We start from the raw sequence: 19,347 nt of genomic DNA, 5'->3' as shown, positions 1-19,347 counted from the left end.
ACAATAAAAGGCCACTCTACAATGTGCAGTTTTGTCACACAACACAACGCCACAGATGTCTCAAGTTTTGAGGGAGTGTGCAATTGGCATTTGGCATCAGAGCTGTTGCCAGATAATTGAATGTTAATTTTTCTACCCTAAGATGCCTCCAACATCGTTTTAGAGAATTTGGCAGTACATCCAACCGGCCTCACAACCGCAGATCAAGTGTATGGCTCCCGAGTGGCGCAGCGGGCTAAGGCACTGCATCTCAGTGCTTGAGGCGTCACTACAGACCCCCTGGTTCGATTCCAGGCTGTATCACAACCGGCTGTGATTGGGAGTCCCATAGGGCGGCGCACAATTGGCCCAGCGTCGTCCGGGTTTGGCCGGTGTAGCCGTCATTGTAAATAAGAATTTGTTCTTAACTGACTTGCCTAGTTAAATAAAGGTAAAATAAAAATGAATGTGGACGAGCGGTCTGCTGATGTCAATGTTGTGAACAGAGTGCCTCATGGTAACGGTGGGGTTATGGTATGGGCAGGCATAAGCTATGGACAACGAACACAATTGCATTTTAGCGATGGCAATTTGAATGCACAGAGATACAGTGACGAGAACATGAGGCCCATTGTCGTGCCATTCACCTCATGTTTCAGCATGATAATGCAATGCCCCATGTCGCAAGGATCTGTACACAATTCCTGGAAGCTGAAAATGTCCCAGTTCTTCCATGGCCTGCATACTCACCGGACATTTCACCCATTGAGCATGTTTGGGATGCTCTGGATTGAGGTGTACAACAGCGTGTTCCAGTTTCCGCCAATATCCAGAAACTTCGCACAGCCATTGAAGAGGAGTGGGACAACATTCCACAGTCATTCCACAATCAACAGCCTGATAAATTCTATGAGAAGGAGATGTGTCGCGCTGCATGAGGCAAATGGTGGTCACACAAGGTACTGACTGGTTTTCTGACCCACGCCCATACCTTTTTTTTAGGTATCTGTGACAAACAGATAATGTACAGTACCAGTCAAAAGTATGGACACACCTACTCATTCAAGGGTTTGTCTTTATTTTATACTATTTTCTACATTGTAGAATAATAGTGAAGACATCAAAACTATGAAATAACACATATGGAATCATGTAGTAACCCAAAAAGTGTTAAACAAATGAAAATATATTTCATATTTGAGATTCTTCAAATAGCCACCCTTTGCCTTGATGACAGCTTTGCACACTCTTGGCATTCTCTCAACCAGCTTCACCTGGAATACTTTTCCAACAGTCTTGAAGGAGTTCCCACATATGCTGAGCACTTGTTGGCTGCTTTTCCTTCACTCTGCCGTCCGACTCATCCCAAACGATCTCAATTGGGTTGAGGTCGGGGAATTGTGGAGGCAAGGTCATCTGATGCAGCACTCCATCACTCTCCTTCTTGGTAAAATAGCCCTTACACAGCCTGGAGGTGTGTTGGGTCATTGTCCTGTTGAAAAACAAATGATGGTCCCACTAAGCCCAAACCAGATGTGATGGCGTATCGCTGCAGAATGCTGTGGTAGCCATACTGGTTAAGTGTGCCTTGAATTCTAAATAAATCACAGACAGGGTCACCAGGAAAGCACCTCCACACCATAACACCTCCTCCTCCATGCTTTACGGTGGGAACTACACATGCGGAGATGATCCGTTCACCCACACCGTGTCTCACAGATTTCAACCGGTCTAATGTCCATTGCTTGGGTTTTTTGGCCCAAGCAGGTCTCTTCTTCTTATTGGTGTCCTTTAGTAGTGGTTTCTTTGCAGCAATTCGACCATGAAGGCCTGATTCACATAGTCCCCTCTGAACAGTTGATGTTGAGATGTGTCTGTGACTTGAACTCTGTGAAGCATTTATTTGGGCTGCAATTTCTGAGGCTGGTAACGCTAATGAACTTATCCTCTGCAGCAGAGGTAAATCTGGGTCTTCCATTCCTGTGGTGGTCCTCATGAGAGCCCGTTTCATCATATCGCTTGATGGTTTTTGCGACTGCACTTGAAGAGTTCTTGAAATGTTCCGTATTGACTGACCTTCATGTCTTAAAGTAATGATGTACTGTCATTTCTCTTTGCTTATTTGAGCTGTTCATGCCATTATATGGACTTGGTCTTTTACCAAACAGGGCTATCTTCTGTATACCACCCCTACATTGTCACAACACAACTGACTGGCTCAAACGCATTAAGAAATTCCACAAATTTACTTTTAAGAAGGCACACCTGTTAATTGAAATGCATTCCAGGTGACTATCTCATGAAGCTGGTTGAGAGAATGCCAAGAGTGTGTAAAGCTGTCATCAAGGCAAAGGGTGGCTATTTGAAGAATCTCAAATATAAAATATATTTTGATTTGTTTAACACTTTTTTTGGTTACTACATGTGTTATTTCATAGTTTTGATGTCATCACTATTATTCTACAATGGAAAAAATAGTAAAAATAAAGAAAAACCCTTGAATGAGTAGGTGTGTCCAAACTTTTGACTGGTAGTGTACATATCTGTATTCCCAGTCATGTGAAATCCATAGATTAGGGCCCAATGAATTTATTTAAATTGACTGATTTCCTTATATGAACTATAACTCAGTAACATCTTTGAAATTGTTGCATGTTGCGTTTATATTCTTGTTCAGTATAGATACAAGATTTATGTTATTTCAAATATCCTGTTCTTGTAAGTACTGTACTTATAGAAGTTTTATGACACCCATTTAAGATGTTATCAAGCTTGACAAATGAAAACATAACTGGAGACATAAGCCAGTTTAACAACAGTAGGCTACCTATTTGAGTGCAGTTGACCCTTGAAATTGATGACAAGCTTGACAATTGGAAACATAACCTAGGTTGACCCATGAAATTGAGCCATGAGATCAGGTCCCCCTTTCTGGCCCACCACAGAAATTCAAGACTCCATGGCGCCGTTTCTTCACCTCCATGCCTGTCTATGCCATCATCGTGGCTAACTTCTGCCGTAGCTGGACCTTCTATCTGCTCCTCATCAGCCAGCCAGCCTACTTTGAGGAGGTGTTCGGCTTCTCCATCGGCAAGGTTGGTCTCACAGTCACCCTGTGTGGTGTAGATCTAAGAAGTCTCTATGCAATTGGGACAACAATCAGGGGCGGATTGGACATATGGCAATTCTGGCAAATGCCAGATGGGCTGGATCATGGGCTGGTCGAAATTGACACACATACAAAAAAATGTTTGATATAAAAAGAAAACAATGAAAAGGGTGACATGACCAGCGGTCCATGGGCCAGTTAAGATTATTTTTTTTGCGCAATTTCTCTGTTAAACTAATCTATAATGAGCCTTTGGCTTATCAGTGGGCAACGGATGGTTTTCTGATAGGCTGAGCTGAGGTCATGCAAACTCACATTCAAAGTCAAACGCGGCATCAGCAAAGAGACCTGCTCCGACTCTGTCATCAGTTAGACAGCCAAGATCATGGATCGTAAATAACGGAAAAGGTGCCTTTAAACGTTGAAAGAGCGCAGCAAATGGGACAACATATTGTACACAAAACTGAGCAGTACAAGTGGAATAAATTATCATAAGACTCAAATGGATCATAGATTATGTCTTACATGAAAGAAAGTACAGTATGTTAGAGAAATGTTTGGCATGATACTGAAAATAATATGAATAAGGAGTGCACATTTTGGTTTTAGCGTTAGCGCTACACAGCCAATTTAAAATAATCAACTCATCCTCTAACCTGATGCTCTTACCATCATTTATGGGTGTTGTCTTGTTCCTCCTCACAGGTGGGGCTCCTGTCTGCTGTGCCTCACATGGTGATGACCATCGTAGTGCCCATTGGTGGCCAGCTGGCCGACTTCCTACGCAGTCGTAAAATCATGTCAACTACAAACGTCCGGAAAATCATGAACTGCGGAGGTATAGTACCCAGGACAGAACGACTTCATTTCCCTTACATTGTACCTATGATGATTTTCTCTTAGGTAGGGAATAAAACTAGCACTGATACCATGAGACTCCATAATTTCTTATAACAATTATGGCATTTCCTTCTACTAATGTTGACATTTTAAAAACATTTGTGGAATATTATCACGCTGACTTTAGCTGAAAACAAAATTGAGACTTCCTTGGAACGTTACCTAAAGTTGTAGGAATGTTTTCTGTTTGCCAGCTATGGTACTGTATCAGGTCTGATAAAGCTAGTAAAGCATTGCATCCCAATCAGGATTTGGTAAGGTGGCCTTTGACCTTTGTGTGCCCTGTGACCCATGCAGGTTTTGGAATGGAGGCAACACTGCTGCTGGTGGTGGGGTTCAGTCACACACGTGGCGTTGCCATCTCCTTCCTGGTGCTAGCTGTCGGCTTCAGTGGCTTTGCCATCTCAGGTATAAAGCTTCAGTTCAGCACCATTTTAGATGTATTTATAATGTATAAAAGCCATATTCAGTCAAATCAAGTTACAAACATAATTATTTGTGTGTTTCTGAGCTCATGAATAAATGTTGAGTGTGGGGTTTTATCTTTCTGTTACTGCTGTTGTCACGGTCGTCGTGAAGAGAGGAGAACCAAGGCGCAGCGTTGAATGCGAACATATTTATTTATATAATGATCACACGAACAAAACAACAAAACGAAAACGTGACGTCCCTGGTTACATACACGAACCAACACGGAACAGAAGAGCACACTGAATGAATGCCTAACGGCTACCTAAGTATGACTCCCAATCAGAGACAACGAGCTACAGCCGTCTCTGATTGGGAGCCACCCTGGCCAACATAGATATACAACAACTAGAACAAACACAAATGAAAACTCACACCCTGGCTCAACATACCAGAGTCCCCAGAGCCAGGGCGTGACAGCTGTGTGTTTGATGAGCCTCAGTTCGATGAGTTGTATGAAGTTTTCTATCTGTTGTAGTTTACCTTCTTTACCTTCTGCTGTGAGCAATTTCTCTATTGCATACTAGTTTGGCAAAAAGCAGCTGAAAGCACATTGCAGTAATTAATTTATATACCCTACCCCTTAGGGTCCGATTCAGTATGAGATGCAGTATGCATTCAATACTCTGTCTGCTGTACCTTCACTGAGGCACTTTCCCTGAATATTTCATAGACTGTCAGCAGGGCAAGCAAGAGTAAGACAGATATTTAGGGTTTTCCTCCTGACTTTGTGCATTACATTACTGTTTGGCTAAATGGTTATTTATTAATTCAAATTGACATTTTAAAAACAACATTTCTAAGAGACAGCATCAATAGTGTGTGCTAATAATAAATAATACACGTGATTTATGCAGCACTTTTCAATTACCCAAATATGCTTCTACAGTGGGGTAAACAATTTATACTGATGTACTGTACTTGTTACGGCATCCCCAGGGTTCAATGTAAACCACTTGGACATTGCCCCTCGCTATGCCAGTATCCTAATGGGCATCTCCAATGGCGTTGGCACACTGTCTGGAATGGTGTGCCCCCTTATCGTTGGAGCACTGACTAAACATAAGGTATTGTAACATTCAACATTACAGATAAATTCTAACAGCTGTCAATGAGATTAGCAAAATTTGCCAGGTTAAGGCTTCGGCATCCATATTAGGAAGTCCCTCAGTTGTCAGACAAAACTCCCCCTAAGGGACTTCCTAATATGGATACCGTATGATATACACAAGTAACATGACTGGTGAACTAGACTATGACATACTTATTTTACAGCATTGTCACTCATATAAAATGTTATTTCAAAGAGTTACAGTATGTGTGCGAGTTTGGTCACTGACCCATGTCTGTCCCCCTCCCTGTAGACCCGTCTGGAGTGGCAGAACGTGTTTGTGATAGCCGCCATGGTGCACTACACAGGGGTCATATTCTATGCTATCTTCGCCTCAGGCGACAAGCAGGACTGGGCAGAACAGGAGAGCACCAGCGATGATAAGGTCGGTATCATCGACGAGGATGAGCTGGCCGAAGAGACAGAGCTCAACAGCGAGATTGCCATGGCACCCAAGAAAAGCTATGGAACCACAGAGAAACCATCGGGTCGCAAACAGGGCTGGAAGAAGAACAGAGGAGTCACCATGCAGGAGGATGAGGACGATGGGAACTTGCACCATGGGAATGGGAACTACCAGGAGCAGTATCAGTGATGCGCCCTAATGATCAGGGGCATTGGCTGTACTGATTCTCCAAAATGTTCCTGGAGCGTGCACTTCCACACTTTCTCGCATAGATTTAACAATGGTTGAAACCAGAGGAGGCTAGTGGGAGGAGCTGTAGGAGGATGGGCTCAGTGTAATGGCTGGAATGTAATGAATGGAACGAAGTCAAATGTGGTTTCCATATGTTTATGTGTTTGATACCTTTCCATTTATTCCATTCCAACCCTTACAATGAACTCGTCCTCCTATAGCTCCTCCCACAAGTCTCCTCTGGTGGAAACTCCCTCCAGTCAATGCTTACACCAATCCTGTGCTTTTATATCCATGACGTGGAGTGTGCAAATGCCCACTTCTGGAAAAGGGTAGAGAACCGGGACACAACAGTATCTCTATTGACCCCCTATTCACTGTGCACTACTACTACAGGGAATAGGGTGTCACAGTCACTTGAGAAGCAATGCAGGACTTCCCCTTCACGTCAACATCCAGTGAAGGAAGAAGAGTCAAATTCACACAGACCGGCAGAACCATCAGTGGTCATTCTTCTGAAAAGTTACAAAAGAAGTTACAGCAGCCATCTATCATTTACCACAAACTGACCTTTTGTTGTTGTTTGGTCATTTGTGACCGACCACCTCTATTTGGTCTTATGTTGCAAAATTTGAAATTGTGTTTTTTACATTGGATAAAAGTAGAGAGTCAGAGCTAGAAAATGGTATATCATGCACTGCAGTTGAGGAACAAAGGGAAAGTAATTCTGTTTTGAAAGTTGATCAACTTCTAACCCCACTTTTGAGAAAATGCTCTGAATGTTTTGGTACACCTACTGGAGAGCTTTTCTTTGTCTACACCGATTCAGCATAGTTCACACCCTCTTAAGCCTTAGCCCCACCCATCTCTTTAAGGATTCACATGTTAGCCCATGTGCTAAACAGAGCGAATAAGGTAGTGTAGTAAAGTAGTAGCCTACAATAAGGAAAAACACCAGGTAAAAATACACTTTATCTAGTCCTTGGCCTATATCCTAATCTGACTTTGGTGCAGGTCATGTTGTTCTTCACATTACTGTCTCTAGTAAACACACACTATATCAAATAAAATCAAAGTTTATTTGTCACATTCACAGGATACAGAATATGTAAACGGTTCAGTGAAATGGTTACTTGTCGCAATTTCAAAAATAGAAAGTGTCCAGTCACTTTTGTCTAGACATGTACATATGTTCATGAAATCCAATAGTGGCCATAATCACCCCCAGACACACCTGGCTAACTTGATGGGTCATGTAATCATCTGGCAAAGTGGAGTATTTTGTTTAGACATGTGAACCATAATCCCAACCCATAGTACTAGCAATACAAACTGATTGTCATAGCTAGCTACCATGCATGAAATGCTGTAGTATGAATCTGCAGGTAGCTAAAGCTAACCAACTAGGTTAAATATTAGCTAGCTAGCTAACATTAGGCTATAACTAGCAATGCAAATGTTTTTCTGAAATATGAGTAATATTACTACACAGATCATACACGTAACGTAACATTAGCTAGCGAGCCAGCAAGTTAACATTCACTACCATATAATATGTAGCTAGACTCTTACCTGTATACATCGATGAACGCTTCACGGCAGACTGGAACCCTTTTAACTAAGTAAAACGTCCTGTGTCATTTCCATTTGGTTTGTACAGCTTGTTTGGCCCGTTGTGTCAAGTTATTCCGGTTTACACTGACCGTGTGCAGAAAGTAGTCCATCAAAACTTTTTCCCACTGATCTTTGTCAATAGCACCAGCTAAATTCAGGGCAGCAATGTTGTTGATAGCAGTAGCAAAACTTGTGCAGTTCTCCATGGCTAATGTTATATCTTTCAAAAAAGCTGTGGTAGCAAGGATTATCTATACATACTGAGCAGCTCATGTTATAGACAAAAGCATGCTGCATGACAGACCAATCTGAACTCATCTCTCGGCATGTCCAGCCCATCCATTATCTTTTTCCGTGGCTAAACCAACTAGGCTTGTAATTTAACAATTGTATTCGTATTTACAGATGGCATCCAAGTTTGTTATTAAGGCACATTAAAGTTCACATGTTCCAGAAGGCATTTCTGCCCAAAAAAACTAATTTAGATAAAAAACGTATAATAATTACATTAAAATGCCTCTCCTGTGAAGTAGTGACGTGCGACATACGCCTAGCTTCCTGAAACGGGTCACATCTTATCAATTTGACGGTTTTGCCTCATACCAAGAAATCTTTTCATTATTGTGTGGTCCCTGATGATGAGGTCACATTTTCAGTTACCAAGTGTTGAGTCTGAGGCTGAATAATTGTTGTCATATGAGAGAGAAATTAGAGACATTTGTCTGGTAGGAACTCACAATATTTACAATATTTGACGTAAAAAATATATATTCAGATACATAAATGTATGCAACTTGGGTATAATGCTGCCTTCAAATGCTCCTTGGAATCTCATATTTCCCATTTGTGAAGTTGTAAATGCGACATAATTCTGTTCAAGTTTTGAAGTCAGAACAATACAATTTTAGCTAACTAGATGAGCTATCTAACGTTGATAATAATAAAGAAAGCTAGCTTACTAACGTTTTCAACAATAAAGTTAAACTAGCTACATTATCCACATTGTCAAAGTTTAACATTGTGAAAAATGGCTTTGATTTATCATGGGAAAGGCCAGTTATGAAATGTCACCACTCATAAACTTGCGAATCAAAATTATCTCCACTTTCCCACTTGTTATTCAGACTTGGAGGGTTGTTCAAGTGGTTATTTCCAACTCGGGACCGTGTACAGTGAGGGAATTAAGTATTTGATACCCTGCTGATTTTGTATGTTTGCCCACTGACAAAGACATGATCAGTCTATAATTTTAATGGTAGGTTTATTTGAACAGTGAGAGACAGAATAACAACCAAAAAATCCAGAAAACTGCATGTCAAAAATGTTTTAAATTGATTTGCATTTTAATGAGGGAAATAAGTATTTGACCCCTCTGCAAAACATTACTTAGTACTTGGTGGCAAAACCCTTGTTGGCAATCACAGAGGTCAGACGTATCTTGTAGTTGGCCACCAGGTTTGCACACATCTCAGGAGGGATTTTGTCCCACTCCTCTTTGCAGATCTTCTCCTAGTCATTAAGGTTTCGAGGCTGACGTTTGGCAACTCGAACCTTTAGCTCCCTCCACAGATTTTCTATGGGATTAAGGTCTGGAGATTGGCTAGGCCACTCCAGGACCTTAATGTGCTTCTTCTTGAGCCACTCCTTTGTTGCCTTGGCCATGTGTTTTGGGTCATTGTCATGCTGGAATACCCATCCACGACCCATTTTCAATGCCCTGGCTGAGGGAAGGAGGTTCTCACCCAAGATTTGACGGTACATGGCCCCGTCCATCGTCCCTTAGATGTGGTGAAGTTGTCCTGTCCACTTAGCAGAAAAACCCCCCCAAAGTATAATGTTTCCACCTCCATGTTTGACGGTGGGGATGGTGTTCTTGGGGTCATAGGCAGCATTCCTCCTCCTCCAAACACAGCGAGTTGAGTTGATGCCAAAGAGCTCCATTTTGGTCTCATCTGACCACAACACTTTCACCCAGTTCTCCTCTGAATCATTCAGATGTTCATTGGCAAACTTCAGACGGGCCTGTATATGTGTTTTCTTGAGCAGGGGGACCTTGCGGGCGCTGCAGGATTTCAGTCCTTCCTGTTACCAATTGTTTTCTTGGTAACTATGGTCCCAGCTGCCTTGAGATCATTGACAAGATCCTCCCGTGTAGTTCTGGGCTGATTCCTCACTGTTCTCATGATCATTGCAACTCCACGAGGTGAGATCTCGCATGGAGCCCCAGGCCAAGGGAGATTGACAATTTTTTTGTGTTTCTTCCATTTGCGAATAATCGCAACAACTGTTGTCACCTTCTCACCAAGCTGCTTGGCGATGGTCTTGTAGCCCATTCCAGCCTTGTGTAGGTCTACAATCTTGTCCCTGACATCCTTGGAGAGCTCTTTGGTCTTGGCCATGGTGGAGAGTTTGGAATCTGATTGATTGATTGCTTCTGTGGACAGGTGTATTTATACAGGTAACAAACTGAGATTAGGAGCACTCCCTTTAAGAGTGTGCTCCTAATCTCAGCTCGTTACCTGTATAAAAGACACCTGGGAGCCAGAAATCTTTCTGATTGAGAGGGGGTCAAATACTTATTTCCCTCATTAAAATGCAAATCAATTTATAACATTTTTGACATGCGTTTTTCTGGATTTTTTTGTTGTTATTCTGTCTCTCACTGTTCAAATAAACCTACCATTAAAATGATAGACTGATCATTTCTTTGTCAGTGGGCAAACGTACAAAATCAGCAGGGGATCAAATTATTTTTTCCCACACTGTATTTCAAAATTTCCGATAGCACTTGAAGGCAGCATCAGACATGACAACTTAATACATTCATATTTTATGCCATTATAAATCTAATCAATATATACTTTTTATTTATCAAGCACTCATTTATATTGGTCTGTACATAAAAACTGATTGATCAACTGCAAGATCAATTAAACATACAAATATATAAGTGGATACCACATCAGAATTTCTACGACACATGGTTTTGATACACTATATGTTTTCAACACACTTTATCTGAATGTAAAGAAATGTAACACTTCTGTCATACCTCTCTCTCTTCCTTACAACTGCTGACCAACCTTCTTTTCACAGTAAGTAAAGATGAAACCTACTGTAATGTGGCTTACCTTTAATTTAATGTAAATAACTTTGTTTGGTGTCAGCTATGCAACTAAGGGTTATGTGCATATCATGAATGTGACTGGTTTGCTTTCCATTAAGTAAACCACAATGTTAATATGTTCTACCTTTTTTGTTGCTTGTACCGATTTCCTACTGTTCAGTGATAACACTCTACCGCAGCATTCAGCCTGCTGTCTATGCCTTAGCAGGCCCTAGTCCCACTGTTCCCCTTTAATGCACTGTTTTCAGCATTGCTATGTGTAATGTTGGTGCTGTAAGCTCTCAGTAAGACAGATGTACTGTGGAAGGTAAAACTGCACATATTCTCCAATTCAATATCACATGGAGTGGGTTGATGTCACATATCATCATGCAATCATCTACTGTTTATCTATTTGATATTCATGTTTATTCATTTTTTTCAGAATGTAAATAAGAGGTAGATTGACTACTCCTCAAACTACTGCGATCTATTGATGCAATTTCACTGATGATGAAGAAAATATATATACAATTGAAGTCGGAAGTTTACATACACTTAGGTTGGAGTCATTAAAACTTGTTTTTCAACCACTCCACAAATTTCTTGTTAACAAACTATATTTTGGCAAGTCGGTTAGGACATCTACTTTGTGCATGACACAAGTAATTTTTCCAACAATTGTTTACAGACAGATTATTTCACTTATAATTCACTGTATCACAATTCCAGTGGGTCAGAAGTTTACATACACTAAGTTGACTGTGCCTTTAAACAGCTTAGAAAATTCCAGAAAATGATGTCATGGCTTTAGAAGCTTCTGATAGGCTAATTGACATAATTTGAGTCAATTGGAGGTGTACCTATGGATGTATTTCAAGGCCTACCTTCAAACTCAGTGCCTCTTTGCTTGACATCATGGGAGAAAAAAAAAGAAATCAGCCAAGACCTCAGAATTTTTTTTGAAGACCTCCACAAGTCTGGTTCGTCCTTGGGAGCAATTTCCAAACACCTGAAGGTACCACGTTCATCTGTACAAACAATAGTACGCAAGTATAAACACCATGGGACCACGCAGCCTTCATACCGCTCAGGAAAGAGACGCGTTCTGTCTCCTAGAGATGAACGTATTTTGGTGCGAAAAGTGCAAGTCAATCCCAGAACAACAGCAAAGGACCTTGTGAAGATGCTGGAGGAAACAGGTACAAAAGTATCTATATCCACAGTAAAACGAGTCCTATATCGACATAACCTGAAAGGCCGCTCAGCAAGGAAGAAGCCACTGCTCCAAAACCGCCATAAAAAAGCCAGACTACGGTTTGCAACTGCACATGGGGACAAAGATCCTCTGGTCTGATGAAACAAAAATAGAACTGTTTGGCCATAATGACCATCGTTATGTTAGAAGGGAAAAGGGGGTGGCTTGCAAGCCGAAGAAAACCATCCCAACCGTGAAGCACGGTGTTGGCAGCATCATGCTGTGGGGGTGCTTTACTGCAGGCGGGACTGGTGCACTACACCAAATAGATGGCATCATGAGGAAGGAAAATTATGTGGATATATTGAAGCAACATCTCAAGACATCAGTCAGGAAGTTAAAGCTTGGTCACAAATGGGTCTTCCAAATGGACAATGACCCCAAGCATACTTCCAAAGTTGTGGCAAAATGGCTTAAGGACAACAAAGTCAAGGTATTGGAGTGGCCATCACAAAGCCCTGACCTCAATCCTATAGAAAATGTGTGGGCAGAACTGAAAAGGCGTGTGCGAGCAAGGAGACCTATAAACCTGACTCAGTTACACCAGCTCTGTCAGGAGGAATGGGCCAAAATTCATCCAACTTATTGTGGGAAGCTTGTGGAAGGCTACCTGAAATGTTTGACCCAAGTTAAACAATTTAAAGGCAATGCTACCAAATACTAATTGAGTGTATGTAAACTTCTGACCCACTGGAAATGTGAAAAGCTGAAATAAATAATTCTCTCTACTATTATTCTGACATTTCACATTCTTAAAATAAAGTGGGGATCCTAACTGACCTAAAACAGGGAAGTTTTACTAGGATTAAATATCAGGAATTGTGAAAACTGAGTTTAAATGTATTTGGCTAATGTGTATGTAAACCTCCGACTTCAACTGTACATTTTAGTCAACATTATATGGGATAAATATAATTATAGCTATTTTTGGGACTATAAAATCAGTTATACATGGCTTTTTTTGTTTTTTTGTACAGTATATAATTATTTGTCCTATTGTTTGGGGAATAGTTGATTTGATAAATGGACTTTACAATTTTCAGATTTGCCAGCTTTTAACCTAATATGATCTATTCTGTATTGAGGTTTATTGTTTAAAAAAGTAATCACACTGAAAAGGTCTTAACTATGGATCATTGAGTAGCTCAGTTGGTAGAGCATGGCGCTTGCAACGCCAGGGTTGTGGGTTCGTTTCCCACGGGGGGCCAGTATGAAAATGTATGCACTCACTAAATGTAAGTCGCTCTGGATAAGAGCGTCTGCTAAATGACTAAAATGTCAAATGTAATGTAAACCAAGTTGTTCATTTCAAAGTTCTTTGTCGTAAATCCACCATCAAGTGCAATTCGTCAATTGTTTTAATTCAAAATAAATCGTACAGTTTGAAACACAATTTGTCCAATTGTAAATGGGGGCAAAGCTGCAGTCAGGCTTGTGTGGACGTAATTATATACACTCCAACTTGTAGACCTCAAACTGACCTCACACACAAGGTCAAAGAAACCACAAGGCCTTACGGTTAATTGCATGTATGGATTAAAGGTAAACATTGTTTGCCATGAGTAATTGAACGCATGAATAAAAACAACATTCACACCGGTTTCCTCCCATAGAAGTTGGACTGTCTTTATTTGTCACTACTATGACACAAAATGGCCGCTCTACAATCAACACTAAGCAGTGTGTTTACATTGGTGGCTCAAATTAGCTCTCTGAATCAGTGTAACAACTCCACAGACCGCTCTGTTTCCCATCTCTCAGTAAACATCCTTCACCTTATCTGTTCTGTTCCTAAACAGTTAGATCCACCAGTAAGCTGCTTCATTCTCACATTGATTGATAACTAGCAAATTAGTGGGACACTTTAGTTTACAGTCATTTGTGTAGGCAAACACTGTGTTATTGTAATTCCTGATTTAAAATGGGCTACTATAAGTGGAATGCTCGAGAGGTAACTCAGGATGAATATAATGAATAGAAAATAATTAATCAAAGCGTGTAATTTCAAGACAGGCTATTACTTGTTATTATATGCTGTATAAGGCTAGTTGTAGTGATTTTCAGAGGAGGGGAATGCTGTTTAATTACATTTGGTCCTTAAAGACCGGCTTGCTATATTCTTGTTATCTGCTATTGCACAGTATGTTAACAAGTTGTTCTGACAGATAGACCTGAGAAGGGTTCAAGGTTATGGACCTTGTTATTGGTTCATATTCATTGGCATTTTTGCGACAGTCCTTGGAGATTGTTCAAAATAGTAAACAGTCAGCTTTTCCACTCACAATCAATAACTAAACGTGAGATAAAAGGAGAGAAGGCGAACGTGCATGAGGAGTGAAAAGGGATGGCATATTGTACACTATTAAAAATAAGGGTGATTTCTTTTTTGAGGGCCATACTATACTGTTATGAAGCAAGCCATTGAACACTTGTCTGTGCTGTGCTGTGACACACAAAAATATACTGCATCTGTAGCACAATTACTTCTGGCAGTGTTTATTGGTTATGACCACACTACAACATGTCCACCACAATAAACCAATGGAAATTGCACCCTTATCGGTAACCATACCCTCACCCAAAAATACCACTTGAAAGCAGTACAATCTATGTGATTGTGGAGAAAATACAGTAGCCTACTGTACACGTTACATGGTTCTCAGACCCACTACGTGTCCTTCTCATGAGGCTATCACAAACCAGTCACCTCCAAAGCCCTCGGACACAGAGCAGCTATTTAGTCCACAAACAGGCAGCAGTCAATCGCAAAGGTCCTGTTTATTTCAGATTGAATGTCTGTTCTGTTGACTCAGAAGGGCCTCCTTGGATGGAGCAACAGACCATTAATGATTAAACACTTGTTTTTTATATACATTCCCCTACGTATTTATTTGGACAATGAAGCTACAACTTTTAATTTGGTTCTATACTCCAGCATTTTGGATTTGAGATCAAATGTTTTATATGAGGTGACATTACAGAATGTCACCTTTTATATGAGGGTATTGTCATATGTATCTGTTTTACCGTTTAGAAATGAATGCACTTTATGCATCTAGTCCTCCCATTTGAAGGTGTCATAAGTATTTGGACAAATTCACTTATAGTGTATTACATTTAGTCAAAAGTTTATTAGTTGGTCCCATATTCCTAGCACGCAACGACTACAGTTTGTTTTGGTTGTGTTTGAAATTACAGTGCCTTCAGAAAGTATTCATAACCCTTGACTGATTCCACATTTTGTTGTGTTACAGCCTGAATTTAAAATGTATTAAATATATTTTTCTCACACCCATCTACACATAATACCCCATAATGACAAAGCGAAAACATGTTTTTAGAAATTTTAGCAAATGTATTGAAAATGAAAATGAAATATCTCATTTACATAAATATTCACACCCCTGAGTCAATGTTAGAATCACCTTTGCCGGCGATTACCGCTTTCTGGGTACGTCTCTAAGAGCTTTGCACACTTGGATTGTACAACATTTGCACATTATTCTTTAAAAAGTAATTTAAGCTCTGTCAAGATGGTTGTTTATCATTGCTAGACAGACATTTTTAAGTCTTGCCATAGATTTTCTAGCCGATTTAAGTAAAAACTGTAACTAGGCCACTCAGGAACATTCAATGTAGTCTTGGTAAGCAACTCCAGTGTATATTTTGCCTTTTATTTTAGGTTATTGTCTTGCTGAAAGGTGAATTTGTCTTCCAGTGTCTGTTGGAAAGCAGACTGAACCAGGTTTTCCTCTAGGATGTTGCTGGGGCTTAGCTCTATTCTGTTACTTTTCATCCAAAAAATCTCCCTCTCAGATGACAAGCATACCCATAACATGCTTGAAAATATGAAGAGTGGTACTCAGTGATGTGTTGTGTTGGATTTGCCCCAAACATAGCGCTTTGTATTCAGGACATAAAGTTAATTTCTTTGCCACCTTTTTTTACAGTTTTACTTTAATGCCTTATTGCAAACAGGATGCATGTTTTGGAATATTTGTATTCTGTATAGGCTTCCTTCTTTTCACTCTGCCATTTAGGTTAGTATTGTGGAGTAACTACAATGTTATTGATCCATCTTCAGTTTTCTCATATCACAGCCATTAAACTCTGTAACTGTTTTAAAGTCACCATTGGCCTCATGGTGAAATCCCTGAGCGGTTTCCTTCCTCTCCGGCAACTGAGTTAGGAAGGATGCCTGTATCTTTGTAGTGACTGGGTGTACTGATACACCATCCAAAATATAATTCATAACTTCACCATGCTCAAAGGGATATTCAATCTCTGCTTTTTTTTACCCATCTACCAATAGGTGCCCTTCTTTGCGAGGCATTGGAAAACCTCCCTGGTCTTTGTGGTTGAATCTGTGTATGAAATTCTCTGCTCGACTGAGGGACCTTACAGATAATTGTATGTGTGGGGTACAGAGATTAGGTAATCATTCAAAAATAATGTTAAACACTATTATTGCACACAGAGTGAGTCAATGCAACTTATGTGACTTGTTCATCAAAGTTTTACTCCTGAACTTAGGTAGGCTTGCCATAACAAAGGGGTTTAATACTTATTGACTAAAGACATTTCAGCTTTTACATTTTTATTAATTTGTAAAAATGTAAAAAACATAATTCCACATTGACATTATAGGGTATTGTCTGTAGGCCAGTGACACAAAATCTCAATTTAATCCATTTTAAATTCAGTAACACAACCAAATGTGGAAAAGGTCAAGGGGTTTGTGTCAGGGCGACGTGTATGCGGTGAGCGAAGTCAAGCGCAGTACACCGAGATACTGGCAGACAAACTTTAGTAGCATAGTAATCAAAATACAAACAAAACCTCCAAACAGGGAGGAAACAAAATACGCATACACCCGAACACTGCCGACCTCACGGAAAACAATCACACACAATAACCAATGAGAGACAGGGGGTTATAAAGGGAATACAATATAACATAATGGGAAACAGGTGAAAACAATCAGGACAAACTAGACAAACACCGAAACATAGATCGGTGGCAGCTAGTACTCCGGGGACGACGAACGCCGAAGCCTGCCCGAGCAAGCCGGTAGAGTAATGTATTTTTTCCAGTTGGTGTACTTACATATCGTGTTTGTGTGACTGCACATCAAAATGTAATTACATGAATTACATCTGCAAACAAACTCAAATTGATTGTTAAAACCTTTCCTTACTGTAGAACTATTACACAAACAGGTATATGAGTTGTAAGTACTCTGCTCGGGGGACGGCCAGGAGGACGCGGAGCAGGGCGAGTCGGATGACTCCGGTGGAAGTCCCTCAACATGGAGGGATCTAGGATGTCCCTCCTAGGGACCCAGCACCGTTCCTCCGGACCGTACCCCTCCCACTCCACGAGATACTGCAGGCCCCCCATCCGACGCCTCGAATCCAAGATGGAACGGACTGAGTACGCCGGAGCCCCCTCGATGTCCAATGGGGGCGGAGGAGCCTCTCGTATCTCACTCTCCTGGAGTGGACCAGCCACCACCGGCCTGAGGAGAGACACATGGAACGAGGGGTTAATGCGGTAATTAATGGGCAGTTGTAACCTATAGCATACCTCGTTCAATCTCCTCAGGACTTTAAATGGCCCCACAAACCGCCGACCCAGCTTCCGGCAGGGCAGGCGAAGGGGCAGGTTTCGGGTCGAGAGCCAGACCCGATCTCCCGGTGCATACACCGGAGCCTCACTGCGGTGGCGATCGGCGCCCGCCTTTTGCCGCCTGATAGCCCGCTGCAGATGGACATGCGCAGCGTTCCAGGTTTCTTCCAAGCGCCGAAACCACTCGTCCACCGCAGGGGCTTCGATCTGGCTCTGATGCCAAGGTGCCAGGACCGGCTGATAACCTAGCACACACTGGAAAGGCGTAAGGTTAGTGGAAGAGTGGCGGAGTGAGTTTTGGGCTATCTCTGCCCAGGGAATTTATCCTGACCACTCCTCCTGCCGGTCCTGGCAATAGGACCTCAGAAACCTACCCACATCCTGGTTCACTCTCTCCACCTGCCCGTTACTCTCGGGGTGAAAGCCTGAGGTAAGGCTAATCGAGACCCCCAGACGTTCGATAAACGCCCTCCAGACTCTAGAGGTGAACTGGGGAACCCGATCAGACACTATATCCTCAGGCACCCCGTAGTGCCGGAAAACGTGTGTGAACAGGGCGTCAGCAGTTTGTAGGGCAGTAGGGAGACCTGGCATAGGAATGAGACGGCAGGCCTTCGAAAACCGATCCACAACGACCAAGATCGTCGTGTTCCCCTGGGAGGGGGGAAGGTCCGTGACAAAATCCACCGATAGGTGAGACCACGGCCGTTGTGGAACGGGTAGGGGTTGTAACTTCCCTCTGGTGCAGGTGTCTAGGCGCCTTACACTGGGCGAACACCGAGCAGGAGGAAACATAAACCCTCACGTCCTTAGCTAAAGTGGGCCACCAGTACTTCCCACTAAGGCAGTGCACTGTCCAACCAATACCAGGATGACCAGAGGAGGGTGGCATGTGAGCCCAATATATCAATCGATCGCGAACCTCGAGCGGCACGTACCTCCAACCCTCTGGACACTGTGGGGGAGTAGGATCGGTACGTAACGCCCGCTCGATGTCCGCATCAACCTCCCACACCACCAGTGCCACCAGACAAGACTCCGGGAGTATGGGAGTGGGCTCAATGGACCTCTCCTCTGTGTCATATAGTCGGGACAGGGCGTCTCCCTTAGCGTTCTGTGACCCTGGTCTATAGGTGAGCTTAAATACAAATCGGGAGAGAAACATAGACCACCTTGCCTGGCGAGGGTTCAGCCTCCTCGCTGCCCGGATGTACTCCAGGTTACGATGGTCAGTCAGAATGAGAAAAGGGTGTTTAGCCCCCTCAAGCCAATGCCTCCACACCTTCAGGGCTTGAACCACAGCTAACAGCTCCCTGTCCCCCACGTCATAATTGCGCTCCGCCGGACTGAGCTTCTTAGAATAGAAAGCACAGGGGCGGAGTTTTGGTGGCGTACCCGACCGGCTGAGACAGCACAGCGCCGATCCCAGCCTCGGACGCATCCACCTCAACTTGGAACGCCAAAGAGGGATCCGGATGTGCCAGCACTGGAGCCGAGGTAAACAGGTCCTTCAGATGTCTAAACGCCCTGTCCGCCT

The 19,347-nt window shown here is 42.1% G+C and overlaps 1 protein-coding gene across 1 annotated transcript in view; it reads left to right on the top strand.

Moving 5' to 3' along the window:
• The window catches only part of LOC121532255 (vesicular glutamate transporter 3), a 35,036-nt gene extending 28,703 nt beyond the window's left edge, over window positions 1-6,333 (top strand). Inside the window, exons 8-12 of the mRNA XM_041838091.1 lie at window positions 2,925-3,074; window positions 3,794-3,926; window positions 4,286-4,396; window positions 5,396-5,523; window positions 5,821-6,333. Coding sequence (XP_041694025.1) covers window positions 2,925-3,074; window positions 3,794-3,926; window positions 4,286-4,396; window positions 5,396-5,523; window positions 5,821-6,162 — 864 coding nt within the window. The 3' untranslated portion in view covers window positions 6,163-6,333. The remainder of the gene's footprint in view (window positions 1-2,924; window positions 3,075-3,793; window positions 3,927-4,285; window positions 4,397-5,395; window positions 5,524-5,820) is intronic.
• Window positions 6,334-19,347: the final 13,014 nt, after the last annotated feature.

This window comes from Coregonus clupeaformis, chromosome 19 (assembly GCF_020615455.1).
Source record: "Coregonus clupeaformis isolate EN_2021a chromosome 19, ASM2061545v1, whole genome shotgun sequence".
In the NCBI taxonomy this organism is placed as follows: domain Eukaryota; kingdom Metazoa; phylum Chordata; class Actinopteri; order Salmoniformes; family Salmonidae; genus Coregonus; species Coregonus clupeaformis.
The sequence above is the reverse complement of the archived record's forward strand: the minus strand, read 5'-3'. Positions and strand labels throughout refer to the sequence as shown.